General features: G+C 38.4%; 2 protein-coding genes across 3 annotated transcripts in view; one reads left to right on the forward strand and one right to left on the reverse strand.

Moving 5' to 3' along the window:
- Positions 1–863: 863 nt before the first annotated feature.
- LOC146695274 (uncharacterized) lies at positions 864–10,883 on the reverse strand. 2 transcript variants are annotated; one of them, XM_085477270.1, is made up of 8 exons: positions 10,714–10,883; positions 9,788–9,836; positions 8,519–9,525; positions 8,007–8,045; positions 4,210–5,247; positions 3,961–4,116; positions 2,518–2,607; positions 864–1,901 (listed from the first exon to the last, which is right to left on the reverse strand). In XM_085477270.1, the coding sequence occupies exons 5-8, from the start codon at positions 5,230–5,232 to the stop codon at positions 1,581–1,583; spliced, it is 1,590 nt and encodes a 529-aa protein (XP_085333396.1). In that variant the 5' UTR covers positions 5,233–5,247; positions 8,007–8,045; positions 8,519–9,525; positions 9,788–9,836; positions 10,714–10,883; the 3' UTR covers positions 864–1,580. The 2 variants fall into 2 exon arrangements, with proteins under 2 accessions (XP_085333396.1, XP_085333397.1); XM_085477271.1 differs by lacking the exons at positions 8,007–8,045; positions 8,519–9,525; positions 9,788–9,836; positions 10,714–10,883 and adding an exon at positions 5,814–6,399.
- Positions 10,884–11,398: 515 nt separating this feature from the next.
- The window catches only part of rtkn2 (rhotekin 2), a 150,176-nt gene continuing 145,530 nt past the window's right edge, over positions 11,399–16,044 (forward strand). The window contains exon 1 of the mRNA XM_085477285.1: positions 11,399–11,629. The gene's annotated coding sequence lies outside the window, so the exon portion shown is untranslated. The remainder of the gene's footprint in view (positions 11,630–16,044) is intronic.

Genomic DNA, 16,044 nt, shown 5'->3' on the forward strand with positions numbered 1-16,044 from the left:
ATCCCTTTTTTTTATGTCAGAAGTCAGTGGAGAAATGCCTGATTGCTTCAAGCTGATAGGAAAACAATATTAAGTCAAGTAGTTTCTCATTATAACCAAGGTTGTGGATTTGGAGAAGAGCATCTCTAGATGCACATGCAAACAACTGAACTAGGTGCGGTTAGTGCAGGACAGGAACTACAAAGACAGTTCTCACGGGCTCAACAAAAGACTGGAAAAATGTGGCCCGGTCAGATGAATCTCAATTTGTGGTGAGACATTGGGATGGTAGGATCAGAATTTGGAGTAAACATAAGAATGTGCCTTGTATTGGTGTAATGATGTGGGGGATATTTTCTTGACATCACAGCCAGCCTGAACATTGTTGATGACTGCATCTATCCCTGTGTCGCCACAGTATGCCCATCTCCCGATGGCTGCTTCACTGTAAAATCTAATTCGTTCCCAGAACTCAAAAAAATTGAGGAAACTCGTTGCCTCAAAAAAACTGAATAAAGCTTAGCTAAAAATGACTAAATTAGGACAACTTGTTTATTTTGAGTACTCTGTACAAGCTCATATGTTCCCAGAACTCAAAAGAAATTGGATCAAGTTTACGTAAGATGACCAAGTTAGGGCAACTTACTCATTTTGAGTACACTGTACAGCCTTGTTAGTTCCCAGAACTCAAAAAAATTAAGGAAACTCATTGCCTCAAAAAAAACTAAGTAAAGCTTACTTAAGATGACTAATATTGCAAGTCTGCAGTATTAAGAATAACTTGATATTTCTGACTGTACAGTGCTAATTGTTTACCTACACTGAAAAAAAATTGGAGTGACATTTACTTAAAAAAAGCTAGGCAACTTTTTCCACACAGAAAGTGCTTGTAATCTTTACTCGGGCTATTTCTAAGTAATATTTACTTACTAGAACCATCTATTTTTTATGTGAAATACACAAGTAAATTGCACTGGCAATACTCATCTATAGGTTGTAACTTTTACTCAGAATACCATTGCATCCAATTACAAAACCCAAGTGAACATTGCTGATATTTCTTTGTGTTTCTTACTCATCTTTTCTTTGTTATATTCTATGTAATTATTAAGTAATATTTATTATGAATGTACTAGTTAATATTAATCGAATTGGATAAATATTCTTATTATTCTATTAAATAATAAATCAATATTTTCCAAAACAAATATTTGCAGCTTAAGAGACACTTATTTCACAGTTGAAATGGCATAGATATATTTAAAATATCTACATAACATTATAACCACAAAAAACATGGCCATAGAACTTCTTGATCGCAAATTTCAAAACAGAGCATATACACATATACAAAAAAAAACAAACATGCTATTCAAAAACTCAGTGTGCACTGTCCCCTTTCTTCTAATCAACTTTCAGAACACATACATCAACTCTGTCCATTAACAGTTGCAATCACTACCTTTGCAGACATTCTCAGAACGTTCAGGACAGAAAGAACTTGTATAAAACTGAGCAACATTTGAAATTACTGTCAGAAAACAGACAAAATGCAAACAAATTAATTGTACTGGACAAAAGCACAAATAATACTGGAACACTCACGCTAAAAGTTTCTTGTGGAGAGACTGGACCTTTGGTGACATTTTAAGGATGTCAAGCTCAAGAAACAGCTTCTGAAATGCCTCAAACGTATATTTCAGTTTCAGTGGGTAACTTAAGTTGACAGCATAGATGACACCCATGAGCAGGAGGCAAGCGTTTGTCACACTTCCGCAGTCCTCCAGAATTTCTGTCCCCTCAATGATGACCGACACGTTCACAGGATCTTGGTTTTCCTGTGCCACATTGGGATGGATTACGATGATCTTCATCATGTGATTACTGCAGTCCTCTTTCAATGCTTCTTGGCTGACGTCCTCCTGTGAAAACAAACAAACCACAATTAGAAATAACTAGAATAGATTCCAAGTAAAAGAAAAGGTTAAGAGAAAAAAAAATGTAAAAATAAAAAAGAGGTATACTCAATTTAGTATACTCAAATCAAACAATATTCATATGGCACTTTTCATACGTAAAGTTACAGAACGTGCTTCACAGAGGCTGACCCTGAGACAAAGAAAATCCCTTTTGGGGGCCATCCAGCCTGGAGCTGTCCATGGGACGGCACGCGTGTTGGTAGACCAGAACCATTAAATCATTAAAATAGGTTATAAAGGTATAATCAAATTAAATACTCTTTTGCTCATAAAATAAAGTTAATAAGTGATCGTTAAATAGTCAGAAAAAAACCAGACAAAAGGCAAGTTAAAGTTTAAGGCAGATAAGATAAAGATTAAATATGATTTAAAAAATAAAGGGTAAGAGCATAAAGATTTAAGAAATTAGTTAAAAGCCTGATTGAAAATATTAATCTTGAGTCTATTTTAAAAAACATCACGAGTGTAGAGAATCTTTGACCTTCAATATATCATCACAAGTGAAGACCAGATTATAAGGTTAGACAATTTTAATACAGTCATTATGATCATCAGATACCTGATGGTCTTTGATCAGCTCCTCTCCACTCTCTCCAAGATACTCAACTAAGCAACGAATGATAATGTCCCTTCTGCCATCGACATGATGCTATTAAACCCAAAAAGAAAATTTATTGCAGAAAATACACAACATAACATATGTAACATACATACATAACAGCACATACAGATGTAAACAGAAAGTTACCCATGGAGAATGTAAGCCTGCAGCTACATTCTAACGTTGTGAAGTGTACAACTTAACATGAATTTCTCAACGATGTGTGTTAAGACAAGAGTCCAGTGCATGTCATAATCTGTGGGTCCAGAAACTGTCTCTGCCCAGTGAGGAAAGTTTTCTGCCTCATCACTGGACATGCAAATGAATTTTTTGCAACATATCAGTACCTCCTATCACAATATTAACCAGTCAAGGACAGGAATTCCCACACACAAGAGTAATATTTTGGGAAATAATTGTATTGGAGTCTATGGGCAGCAGGAAGGGATCTCGCTGCACTCAGAGGGTCACTTTGAAAATTCTGTAAATTTCTCTGCTTTTGAGCGCATATTAAGGGAGAGATGACAGGTTTGTATACACTTGTAGAGACAATCATGTGCATAAATTGTTAATTGTGGCCACAGTGTCAGGATCAGGAGAACAGTTTCAGCCAACACAGACACTGATCAGAATAAAGGACAAGTTCAGTATTTTACACTTAAAGCCCTGTTTTCAGTTTATGATGAAATCGAACGATTTTGATTGAAATTTGGACACATGCTGCTGGCCCGAGTTTTTTTGGTTTCTGTGGTAGCACACCCCCACCTCCACAATGGCTTCATAGGTGCACTGGAACAATCCTTCCTAAAACGCATAAAACTGTCGTTTACAAAGACGTGAAACTCACCGAGTGGTCAGAAGTGTTCACTGATATGTTCACACAAAAATCGCTGCAAAAGATACTTTCCAACTGGTTTTTATTGTAGTTTTTGTCCAACTCCATTGACTTGTATTAGATGTGCTGTGATGTACGGTATTAGTCCGCCGCTATTCCATTCTATTATTCAAGCTCTCGGCGGAAGAATGTACAGGTGTAAGGCGTTTGAAAAAATAGGTCCAGTTTTACAACAAATGGTAAAACACCTGTTGGAAAGCATTTTTGCAACGATTTGTGTGTGAACATATCAGTGAACACCCTTGACCACTCGGTGAGTTTCACGTCTTTGTATGAAGCCATTGTGGAGGTGGGGGTGTGCTACCACAGAAACCAAAAAAGCTCCGGCCAGCAGCATGTGTCCAAATTTCAATCAAAATCGTTCGATTTCATCATAAACAATCTGAAAACAAAGCTTTAAGTTTAAAATAACAAACTTGTCCTTTAAATAAGAGTGATACATTCTCAGTGTGTATGACCTCATCTTTTCCATTAGATTATGTAATTAAAATAATTTAAAATTTTACCTTATTGAGTGAGTCCAACATTGGTTTTATTTTGGTCCCTGCAGTCCCGCCCTTCCTTCGAAATATCTCCAGGAGTTTGGTGGTGTACCCGTCCAATCTGGACAAAAACGTTCGCTCCAGATGGATTGTGGTTATTCGCTTAAACTCCTCTTTGATCTGAAATGAGAGATAAAACACAAAATCATGTCAAAGATGACTCATGAGATCTCACATACACTTAGTTGCTGCATGAACAAGAACTGGATTTACCTGATTTTCACAGAACAGAGAAGGCCACCTCTCTAAGAGGTCTTGGATTGCGGGGCAATCCTTGACAACCTCTTTTTTTCTCATAGCGAAAGACTTCTCCATTTTCTCATTAATTGCCCTCTCATTGTTCTTCTTCTTCATTTCCTTCAGCAAATCTAGTCTCTCCATCTCTAAGGTTTCCTCAGTCTCACCGAATGGCAGTGGTGGCAGATAGTTGACTTCAGCTTTTTTGGCCCTTTTAAAGCCTTTAAGTGAACCCTCTTCACTGGAGCATCGTCTCTTCAGTGTGTTCACCTCGAGCTCTGGAATGGCTAATTGGCGACCTCTTAACTTTGCCCTGTAGTTGCCCATTTTATACTTTATCCTCTGTTGCCAACCATATAGGCCATTAAAAGACCCTGGCTCTTTGAGGCATGGGTATTTTGCTACCAAGGCTTCAGCAACAGCTAAAATCTGGACACCAGTTGGATATGCTGTGAAGCCAAATATAGTCTCTGCAAGCTTCTCAAGAATGCTACTAGTTACGCTTGGGTTGTTCAAAAGTGTGCCATCATTTTCATAAGCTTGCTTTCCTGCTTCCAGTGCAAGGTCTATATCATAAGAGAAGTCTGGTATTTCAAACTTAAATGGCCATGGCTTAGACCTGTAGGATGGTCCACTCTCATCTGGGGAGGACAACAGGATTGTGTCGCATACAGATGAGGAGGAGCTTGCTTCTGTAGATAGTGGAACTGGAGATTCGACTTCTGACATGTCCACAGTAGTGAGACTTAAGATTACTGGTTCAGTTTTTACTACTTTGAGGTTAGCTTTATCTTGTACTTCCTCAATCGAGGTCAAAGTGAAGAACTGACCATCGAAATCCATGTCCTGGTACATAACAGTGAATGGTCCTGTAATATCAAATGTCTCTCGAAGAACATCATTGAGGTCCTGAAGTGTGCTTGGGATGCCTGCAGGTAAAAGTAGTTTGTGGACATCATCCTCCCCAAAAATTATCCGCAGTTTCGCTGAGGGTGCCATATCAACAGGAAGAAGCTGCAACAACAGAAGAGAAATACAGACATTTATTCACAAGCTTCTCTCCTCACATTTCAAAAAGATAGGCAAATGTGGTGCTTTAAAGTCGTCAGGCGTCTTCCTGCAAGGGTGTATGAAGCCAAAGGATAAAAATCTTTAAGCTCTCTTTGCTCAAGTAACTGCACACTCACTGTGTTCTCCAGCTCATAACTCCTCAGGTGTTCATTGTACCATGTATTTTGTTGTCTCACGAAAAAAGTCAGTTTGTTACAAATCACCATTATCTGTAACACTTCAGAAAAGTCAGGCAGTCCTGCAGTGGAACCACAACACAACAACATTCCCACTGCATAGTTGGTGCCTAAACTGCACACATTATTGGCAACATGCACAGCTGTAACAGCAGGGAATCTGCATTTCACCAGGTCTTTTAGATCATCCTTAAGCACATCTAAAGAGACCTCTGTTGTTTTTGTGACTGCAAGTGATGGTTTGACAGAATGTGATTGATGATATGCAACCATGAGCTGGTGCTTATTTGCAAGAGACAGCAAAATATTCCTGAAACAACCAGTGTGTCTTACCACCTTCTTGAAAAAGCTGTGTTTGGCCTCGAATCTCATTGTCCAGAGGGCAGCTAGGGGGCCAAATTCCCGAATGAGCTGAGGATAGTGCTCAAGGAAATGGTGCTTGGGAATGAGCTTATGTTGGGGGAAAACATCAAGGAATCTGCTTCGGTGTTCTGAAATGATGCTGTCAAGATAGCAAATGCTTTCTTCAGTATGGGCTCGAGACATGACAAGGTCCACAATGTCTTTCAGTGTCATCAGCATCTGCCATACAGGCTCTTGTTGGGGTACTTTTAAACCTATAATCAGAGGCAAAAGACGTAATAAGCACCAATTTTCATGTGCGTTGCCCCCTACTGATTTTCGAGTCGAAAAGTTAGCAGGAATGAGATGAGGGCGATTTGTTTTATCACTCCACTTGTATGGGAAATTGGAAATGGCATCATTCAGTTCCATGAGAGAAAAATATTTTTTCTTGATCAAGTTATCAAATGCCAAAGCCAGTTCCACTGGAACAATGCCCTCCAGCAGATCATGTAAAACATCTGGAGGGTAACCAGATGTAACATGAAAATGCTCAAGTTTTTCTGACAATGCACACTGTTTTTTTACACCATAACAATGAGGGTGATCTGGACTAGACACAGCTGTCTGTACATGCAGTGTATGTTGATCTTTGGTTCTTTGATGAAAAGACCCAGATCTCACTTCATTGGACTGAAACTTGGATCGCTCCCCAACACAAAACCGGCAGATGTATGACCCTGCAAAGCTTTCGACAAATCCTGCCACAGAGTGCGCCCCCAAATTATCTGCCACCACACTGACCACAGTCCCTTTAATGGCTTTCCCTAACGCTGGAACAAAAAGACCATCTTTCTCCAAGCTTTGGATATCTGTTAACAGTGGCTCTAAAACTCGCTGGAATCCAAACTGCTTGGTGTCTTCAGCCTTACACAGAATTGCAAGGTAGATTGATGTCAATGTGGAACGTAACTGCACCGGAATGTTTCCCAACACCCAATAGACAGCTGTGACTTTGTGCTTTTTTCGAGATGTCCCAAGAGGATTACATACCTCAAAGTCATCAATGTACAGGATGAGACTCACTCTGTTCTCCTCTACAGAGAAAAACTTGTTGTTTTGATAGTGAGATCCATCACGAAATGTCTGGTACTTAAAGTCATTTTCAGTTTTTCACCTTCAAATGTGTTTTCTTGAAAAGACTTACTTAGGACCTGCACCAAGGAGGGCAATATTGGGACATACTGGAAGGTTTTGCCCTTTTTTTTATCAAGTATGTGTTCTTCTGGTTCAACAACTGAAAAATGCTTCTTCATAAATTCTCTTCTCTTGTAATAAGTTGTGAAAGGGCCACCTGTCCCCAAGGCAGTACTTATAGGGTGTGTCTCACAAAGATTTTTCACTAAATCTGAGATAATGGCTGGATCCAGATCACAGTTATGACTTTTCAAGGTGGACACCACCACATCTCTTAAAAGTGGACCAGATGCAGAGGTGGATATAAACTGAAGCTCATCTACCATTTCATCAATGCATTTGTTTGGGACATTGAACATGCTTTCTAACTTTAAAAATAGATGGCCAAATTTCTCTTTTATATCTTGAGACAACTCCTGTGGTTCCCCATCCCAAAGCTCTAAGCTCTCTTCCACATAGGTCTCATCCTGAGCAAACATGGGTTCATTAGGTTTGCTTTTTAATACTTCAGTTTTAAAATCCTCAAGGGTGTGTGACTGGTGTTTTCTGTGTCTATGTGTAGCAAAGGTGGAATAAATATTTGTACTGAAGTTGCAGTCTTTGAAGACACATGCAACTACTTCAAACTTCCTTAAGTGGTTGTTAAGATGCTCAAAATACTGCTTCTCTGAATTAAAAAAAACAGAGCAGCAAAGTAGACAAGTAAATGAAAGAGGTCCACTTTGTGTGACCATCTTCACATGGTGTCGAGACAAATGGGTCTTAAGGGCATTAAATGTTTTAAACGAGCAAGGGCAATCAGTGTGAAGACAAGGGACTGACTGGCTGCGACCACCATTTCCATGCTTTAGTCTGTAGTGTTTTAACAATCCCAACCTCTTCTCTGACTCAAAGCTACATATCTTACACATCCATCTCATGTTGTGGCACCTTAAACAGACAAATTATGTGACAAGTTAAACCTAATCGTTACTAATTTGATCTTACCTTGTGGAGTTCAAATTAGCAGTCAGAAGGTCCTATGTTCTGTAAAAAAAGAAAAAAAAAGGTTATCTATATGCTTTTCAACTAATTTCTACTAACTCAAGGATGCACACTGATATTATTATTATTTTTTTTTACATATGTTAGTTCGGTGGCAAATTTAAAACAGGTCAATATGAAGACTTGAGTGAAATCGAGTGCGTATATCGTTTTTTGTTTTGTTATTTTTCAAAATACACCTCATGGCAGCTGTGCAGCAATTATTTTAAACTGGACCGTGGTCGTTTTATTCACAAAGACGTTAGTTAAGGCAGCAGGCGTGTGTTGTTTAGGTGGCCATCTAAGCTGTAAAGTGCTGTGGGAAATTCTGGACATACCTCCTGCCAGGAAAGTTAGTCAGCAAGTCTAGCAGGAAAATACACTATTTGCTAGCGCAGCTTCTTTCAGTGCGGAGAAACTGACTTAAGTAGGTGAGCCAACAGGAACGTACAAAGTTTGTTCCGCTTAAAACTTACATTCATGGTTCTACTTCTTCCCATTTCCGTCAAGTCTGCCAACCGTCGAAATGTGAACCATGGTATGTCTGAAGAAAGACCGCTCAAATGTGGGGAGGGGCTTTGACGTCATGCTCCGAATGCAGAGAAGGTGGCCATATTCACTGATGTCACTCCATTACATTTTACTTGGAAATATCAACTAATTAAGCCAATGAATTGGTTTAGTGAATATTACTTGGATCGAATGATTCAATTTACATACAAAACTGAGGACACATAATTACAAACAATCCTCAAGTAATGCACTACAAGAAAAACTGCTATTTTAAAGTAATAGCACTGAATTTGTATTTTTTTGTAAAATTTATATAGCTAATTGAAATAATAATTACAGGGCCAAAAAAACATTTTTTTCAGTGTACTGACAAACATTTCATGTTCAACTAAATGAAAAACAATTCGTGGTAACCTGAATATGGTTAAAAATAATTAACAACACTTTTTGTAAGGATGTTAAAATCAGACCAACTTTTATTTTCAAACACAACAAAGTATAACAGCCAACATACTGGACACTGTTCTGCTGGACAACAAACAATTATATTGCCATCACTGTTATAATCTTACAATGAAACAAAGTCTCAGATTTAGTTATTCTGAAAATAAGTTTAGGCCTACCACAAGTTTGTTTTGTACTTACATTACTTATATAATCAAAATAAAATAGTTGTTGTTCTGTCACAAATGCAGTCTCTAATTTAAACAACACATTTGTTTTGCATTCCAACACATGAGCTGGAATGTTGTAATATTTTAAGGATGGCTTGTTTCCAGTCCAGGCATTACTGCCTGAATGACTATCATGGATCGAGGTGACCCAAATGTAGGTGCAGAAGAAAGTCTTTAACTTCCCTTAAGTACAGTGGCAGTGGATGTGGGTTGGAGATGCAATGAGCTTGAACTTGCAGGCGACCATCTTCACTGACCACACCATCTGTGACGGAGGACTCATCTCTCCTGTTGTCCTGCAAGCAAACAATCATATTTTTTGGAACATGAACTTAATTGCTTTCTTAAAACATTTTTTTTTTCTGCATTTGGTATAAAACAGACTCCAATTTGGACAATCTCAGGCTCCCTCCCCACCGGAGAGGTGATATTCAATGTCCCAATTGTCAATCTGGATAGCCGTGACCACCACCCAACACACAATAATGTCATGAAAGCATCATTTTAATATAAATGTCACTGACAGTTGCTAATATATTGGAAAACCAAAATACTTACCACTGAGTTGATGTCTTTCTGTCCAACAGCAGGAGTGCTGGTCCCGAGCCTCAAAGACAGAAGCAAGCAGAGGGAGAAAAAAACAGAACATTTTTCAGAAACCGATTTGATCCTTAATGGCTGTGCAATCATTGTCACAGAGTTTGCTTATGTTGTTAAATAAAGGCTAGATTTGACATTAATAGATGCCACAGATGTTCAAGGTGCCACAAAGCATGAAAAAAATGGAAGTCTCGGAAAACGTCGGGGCATTTTTGCAAATATGTGATGTCTTGATAAATCGAGCAGATATTTGAACTTTCGACAGCTACATTCTCGCCTGAAAATATCTTAAAAGTTGATTTTGTGACCCAGAAAAGGTAATACGTTTTTTAGCTGCGCTCCTCCGCCATTGCCGCGCTTACAAGTAGCGCAGGCTCCGACAACCGTGGCCGACATATGCGATCCTCCTTTTCCCCAGATTACCCTTTTTGGGTCACAAAATAACCTTTTAAGATATTTTCAGCGGAGAATGTAGCTGTGTAATGCTCAAATATCTACTTAATTTATCAAAATATCACATACTTGCAAAAGTGCTTCCACGTTTTCGGAGAGCTCTGTTATCCACCAGCGCGATAGCTGACCGGGAGGTCAAGGCTTGATAAGAGTCCGCGAGTCCTGGCTTATTGTTTTCAAACCCCCCTCCGAAGAATTTTGTCTGGGCTCTTATCTCACTTTTTTTATTTCAAACAATCAACAGAAAATTTCACAGACATATTTTTATATAAGGTTTTTAAGGCTGTGGTGTTAATTTTTAAGTAACATGAGCCCAGCCGCAGCAGCAACGCTAGGCTAACACTAACTAGCTAGCTAGCACGATTATAAACCTGGTGCTAAACTAAGAGAAGCCACAAAATCAGTTTGAATAAGAGTAAACATTTACTCACCAAGTCAGTGTATCAGGTAAAGATCCACAGCAATGACAACAATAATCTCTTGAGCTGACGCTTTTCTAGGTTTGCTCAACATATTCCATAAAAAATGCTGGCACCATGAACATGCGGACTGATCCGTGCTAGGGAGGAGGACGGTAGTGACGTGGCATTTTCAAAACACATCTTTCATCCTTCCGCACTGAGAAGAAAAACTTCCATCTTACTTAGTTTTTCTAAGTTAAGACAACTCAAATAAATTGAGTTTATCAGCGTTTTTGCATAAAATGTACTGGTGAAACTTATTTAAATCGAGTTCTAATAACAAATTGATAAAAAAAACTGAGTTCAGCCTATTTAATATTTTTAATTAAACACAATATTACATTTTACAGTGTACTTTTAAATCACTATGGAGCACCAGCATTTCTGTAGAGGACAGAACCACCTGCTTTAATCTACCATGATGCTCTGTGTTATGTTGCCATGGCAATATGAAAAAAACTGAGTTCAGCCTATTTAATATTTTTAATTAAACACAATATTACATTTTACAGTGTACTTTTAAATCACTATGGAACACCAGCATTTCTGTAGAGGACAGAACCACCTTCTTTAATCTACCATGATTCTCTGTGTTATGTTGCCATGGCAATATGAAGTCAAATAAATACAAATACATAAAATGCACATTTGAAGGAGGACAAGAAGACAGGCAACTGGAAGAGCTTTTGAAGCAGGAAAACTTTTCTGGATTACTCTTAATTTAACTGGAAATTTTGCAAATACAAGTCAAGGAGGAAACAAGGAGGCAGGTTGGATTATATTTGAGGACAGAACGCATGAAGGAGAAGCATGAGGAGACAGAAAACAGCAGAGCGATGGTGCAGAGCTAATCGTGGATCAAGTCGAAGAAGCAAGCATCAAAACTGTGAGTAAACATAACACATAAAGACTTAAAAATTACTGTGCTGATTAAGGAAACATTAAATTTGGTTAGTTTGGGGTCTGCAGCTTCAGGTTTGTGGGTTCAGTTGGTCTCAAAATTGAGGAAAGACAAAAAAATTTCTTTTAAAAGGTTGTTGGAGGATTCTTACTGTAAGAAATATCTGGGTGTGCAACTGCTTTTATTTAAAAAAAAGTTGAATTTTATTGAGTCACATTGGAAAGGGAAAATTGGAGGATCGGGACAATAATGTGGCCAGATTTACTGTTTCCTTAATCAGAACAATAATTTTGATCTGAACTAGAAATTTTGAAATGGGTTATTTTCTTTCTTCTCTACTGATCACTGTGTTAAAGGTTGAGTTACTTGTCAGTCTACATTTCTGTTAAAGGTACTTTTAAAAAATGCAGTTTATTCGTAATTTTGTAAAAAAGTTATGAGCTGTCTTGCTGCAGAGAAAGTGGAATCTGTCATCCTTGAAAAGCTCCCAAGATAGGCAGCTGGCAGGTTGAATGATGCTCTGCCTCTGTGGTCAAGTACAGACATAGGCCTTAAGCAACCATGAGCCACTGATAAGCGTGACAGATTAGGAAACATGCATACAGTTCATTAGTTAGACTCCTATGAGCCACTAATAGGAGAAAATGAGCACGCAATAAAGTGGACTTGTTAGGGAGAGATTGCCATCAGAGTTAAACACTCCAACTCAATTTTTGATCACAAACGCGGCTAAAAAAATGAGCGTTTTGTTGACACTGATGACAAAATCCTGGTCAGATACAGACAGACACATGCATACAACACACACTACTGCTCAAAAGTTTGTGGTCAGACTGAAACAGTCGTCTTTTAATTAATAACTTACATTTACTTTAACATAATATTACACAAAGCTTACCAGTAATGTTTTCACAGATGTGTGTTTAATGAATCATTTAAGTTAAATCACCCATGATGCATTAGGAAATGTCTACACACTTATACATGGGCCCATTTTTAGTAACCATCACTGCTGTGTGGACTGATCACATGGTTATAAACCAGGTGAAAATTGACTTCAAACTTTTGAGCTGTAGTGTAGATTGCAATGATAAAGTATAGTTATCTATTACAGAAGAATATATAGAAGTATGAGGACAGGGAGACACTGCAAAAAAGTTATGAGCTGTCTTGCTGCAGAGAAAGTGGAGTCTGTCATCCTTGAAAAGCTCCCAAAATAGGCAGCTGGCAGGTTGAATGATGCTCTGCCTCTGTGGTCAAGTACAGACATAGGCCTTAAGCAACCATGAGCCACTGATAAGCGTGACAGATTAGGAAACATGCATACAGTTCATTAGTTAGACTCCTATGAGCCACTAATAGGAGAAAATGAGCACGCAATAAAGTGGACTTGTTAGGGAGAGATTGCCATCAGAGTTAAACACTCCAACTCAATTTTTGATCACAAACGCGGCTAAAAAAATGAGCGTTTTGTTGACACTGATGACAAAATCCTGGTCAGATACAGACAGACACATGCATACAACACACACTACTGCTCAAAAGTTTGTGGTCAGACTGAAACAGTCGTCTTTTAATTAATAACTTACATTTACTTTAACATAACGTTACAGGAAAATGATCAGAAATGTTTTCACAGATGTGTGTTCAATGAATCATTTAAGTTAAATCACACATGATGCATTAGGAAATGTCTACACACTTATACATGGGCCCATTTTTAGTAACCATCACTGCTGTGTGGACTGATCACATGGTTATAAACCAGGTGAAAATTGACTTCAAACTTTTGAGCTGTAGTGTAGATTGCAATGATAAAGTATAGTTATCTATTACAGAAGAATATATAGAAGTATGAGGACAGGGAGACACTGTAAAAAAGCTATGAGCTGTCTTGCTGCAGAGAAAGTGGAGTCTGTCATCCTTGAAAAGCTCCCAAGATAGGCAGCTGGCAGGTTGAATGATGCTCTGCCTCTGTGGTCAAGTACAGACATAGGCCTTAAGCAACCATGAGCCACTGATAAGCATGACAGATTAGGAAACATGCATACAGTTCATTAGTTAGACTCCTATGAGCCACTAATAGGAGAAAATGAGCACGCAATAAAGTGGACTTGTTAGGGAGAGATTGCCATCAGAGTTAAACACTCCAACTCAATTTTGACGACAAACGCGGCTAAAAAAATGAGCGTTTTGTTGACACTGATGACAAAATCCTGGTCAGATACAGACAGACACATGCATACAACACACACTACTGCTCAAAAGTTTGTGGTCAGACTGAAACAGTCGTCTTTTAATTAATAACTTACATTTACTTTAACATAATATTACACAAAGCTTACCAGTAATGTTTTCACACATGTGTGTTTAATGAATCATTTAAGTTAAATCACCCATGATGCATTAGGAAATGTCTACACACTTATACATGGGCCCATTTTTAGTAACCATCACTGCTGTGTGGACTGATCACATGGTTATAAACCAGGTGAAAATTGACTTCAAACTTTTGAGCTGTAGTGTAGATTGCAATGATAAAGTATAGTTATCTATTACAGAAGCATATATAGAAGTATGAGGACAGGGAGACACTGCAAAAAAGTTATGAGCTGTCTTGCTGCAGAGAAAGTGGAGTCTGTCATCCTTGAAAAGCTCCCAAAATAGGCAGCTGGCAGGTTGAATGATGCTCTGCCTCTGTGGTCAAGTACAGACATAGGCCTTAAGCAACCATGAGCCACTGATAAGCGTGACAGATTAGGAAACATGCATACAGTTCATTAGTTAGACTCCTATGAGCCACTAATAGGAGAAAATGAGCACGCAATAAAGTGGACTTGTTAGGGAGAGATTGCCATCAGAGTTAAACACTCCAACTCAATTTTGACGACAAACACGGCTAAAAAAATGAGCGTTTTGTTGACACTGATGACAAAATCCTGGTCAGATACAGACAGACACATGCATACAACACACACTTCTGCTCAAAAGTTTGTGGTCAGACTGAAACAGTCGTCTTTTAATTAATAACTTACATTTACTTTAACATAATATTACAGGAAAATGATCAGAAATGTTTTCACAGATGTGTGTTCAATGAATCATTTAAGTTAAATCACCCATGATGCATTAGGAAATGTCTACACACTTATACATGGGCCCATTTTTAGTAACCATCACTGCTGTGTGGACCGATCACATGGTTATAAACCAGGTGAAAATTGACTTCAAACTTTTGAGCTGTAGTGTAGATTGCAATGATAGTGTATAGTTATCTATTACAGAAGAATATATAGAAGTATGAGGACAGGGAGACACTGTAAAAAAGTTATGAGCTGTCTTGCTGCAGAGAAAGTGGAGTCTGTCATCCTTGAAAAGCTCCCAAGATAGGCAGCTGGCAGGTTGAATGATGCTCTGCCTCTGTGGTCAAGTACAGACATAGGCCTTAAGCAACCATGAGCCACTGATAAGCGTGACAGATTAGGAAACATGCATACAGTTCATTAGTTAGACTCCTATGAGCCACTAATAGGAGAAAATGAGCACGCAATAAAGTGGACTTGTTAGGGAGAGATTGCCATCAGAGTTAAACACTCCAACTCAATTTTGACGACAAACGCGGCTAAAAAAATGAGCGTTTTGTTGACACTGATGACAAAATCCTGGTCAGATACAGACAGACACATGCATACAACACACACTTCTGCTCAAAAGTTTGTGGTCAGACTGAAACAGTTGTCTTTTAATTAATAACTTACATTTACTTTAACATAATATTACACAAAGCTTACCAGTAATGTTTTCACAGATGTGTGTTCAATGAATCATTTAAGTTAAATCACCCATGATGCATTAGGAAATGTCTACACACTTATACATGGGCCCATTTTTAGTAACCATCACTGCTGTGTGGACCGATCACATGGTTATAAACCAGGTGAAAATTGCCTTCAAACTTTTGAGCTGTAGTGTAGATTGGAATGATAAAGTATAGTTATCTATTACAGAAGAATATATAGAAGTATGAGGACAGGGAGACACTGTAAAAAAGTTATGAGCTGTCTTGCTGCAGAGAAAGTGGAGTCTGTCATCCTTGAAAAGCTCCCAAGATAGGCAGCTGGCAGGTTGAATGATGCTCTGCCTCTGTGGTCAAGTACAGACATAGGCCTTAAGGAACCATGAGCCACTGATAAGCGTGACAGATTAGGAAACATGCATACAGTTCATTAGTTAGACTCCTATGAGCCACTAATAGGAGAAAATGAGCACGCAATAAAGTGGACTTGTTAGGGAGAGATTGCCATCAGAGCTAAACACTCCAACTCAATTTTTGATCACAAACGCGGCTAAAAAATTGAGCGTTTTGTTGACACTGATGACAAAATCCTGGTCAGATACAG

This window comes from Copadichromis virginalis, linkage group LG13 (genome assembly GCF_057382275.1).
Source record: "Copadichromis virginalis isolate Kocher_CV1m ecotype Utaka linkage group LG13, C_Virginalis_male_GT1.1, whole genome shotgun sequence".
Classification (NCBI taxonomy): domain Eukaryota; kingdom Metazoa; phylum Chordata; class Actinopteri; order Cichliformes; family Cichlidae; genus Copadichromis; species Copadichromis virginalis.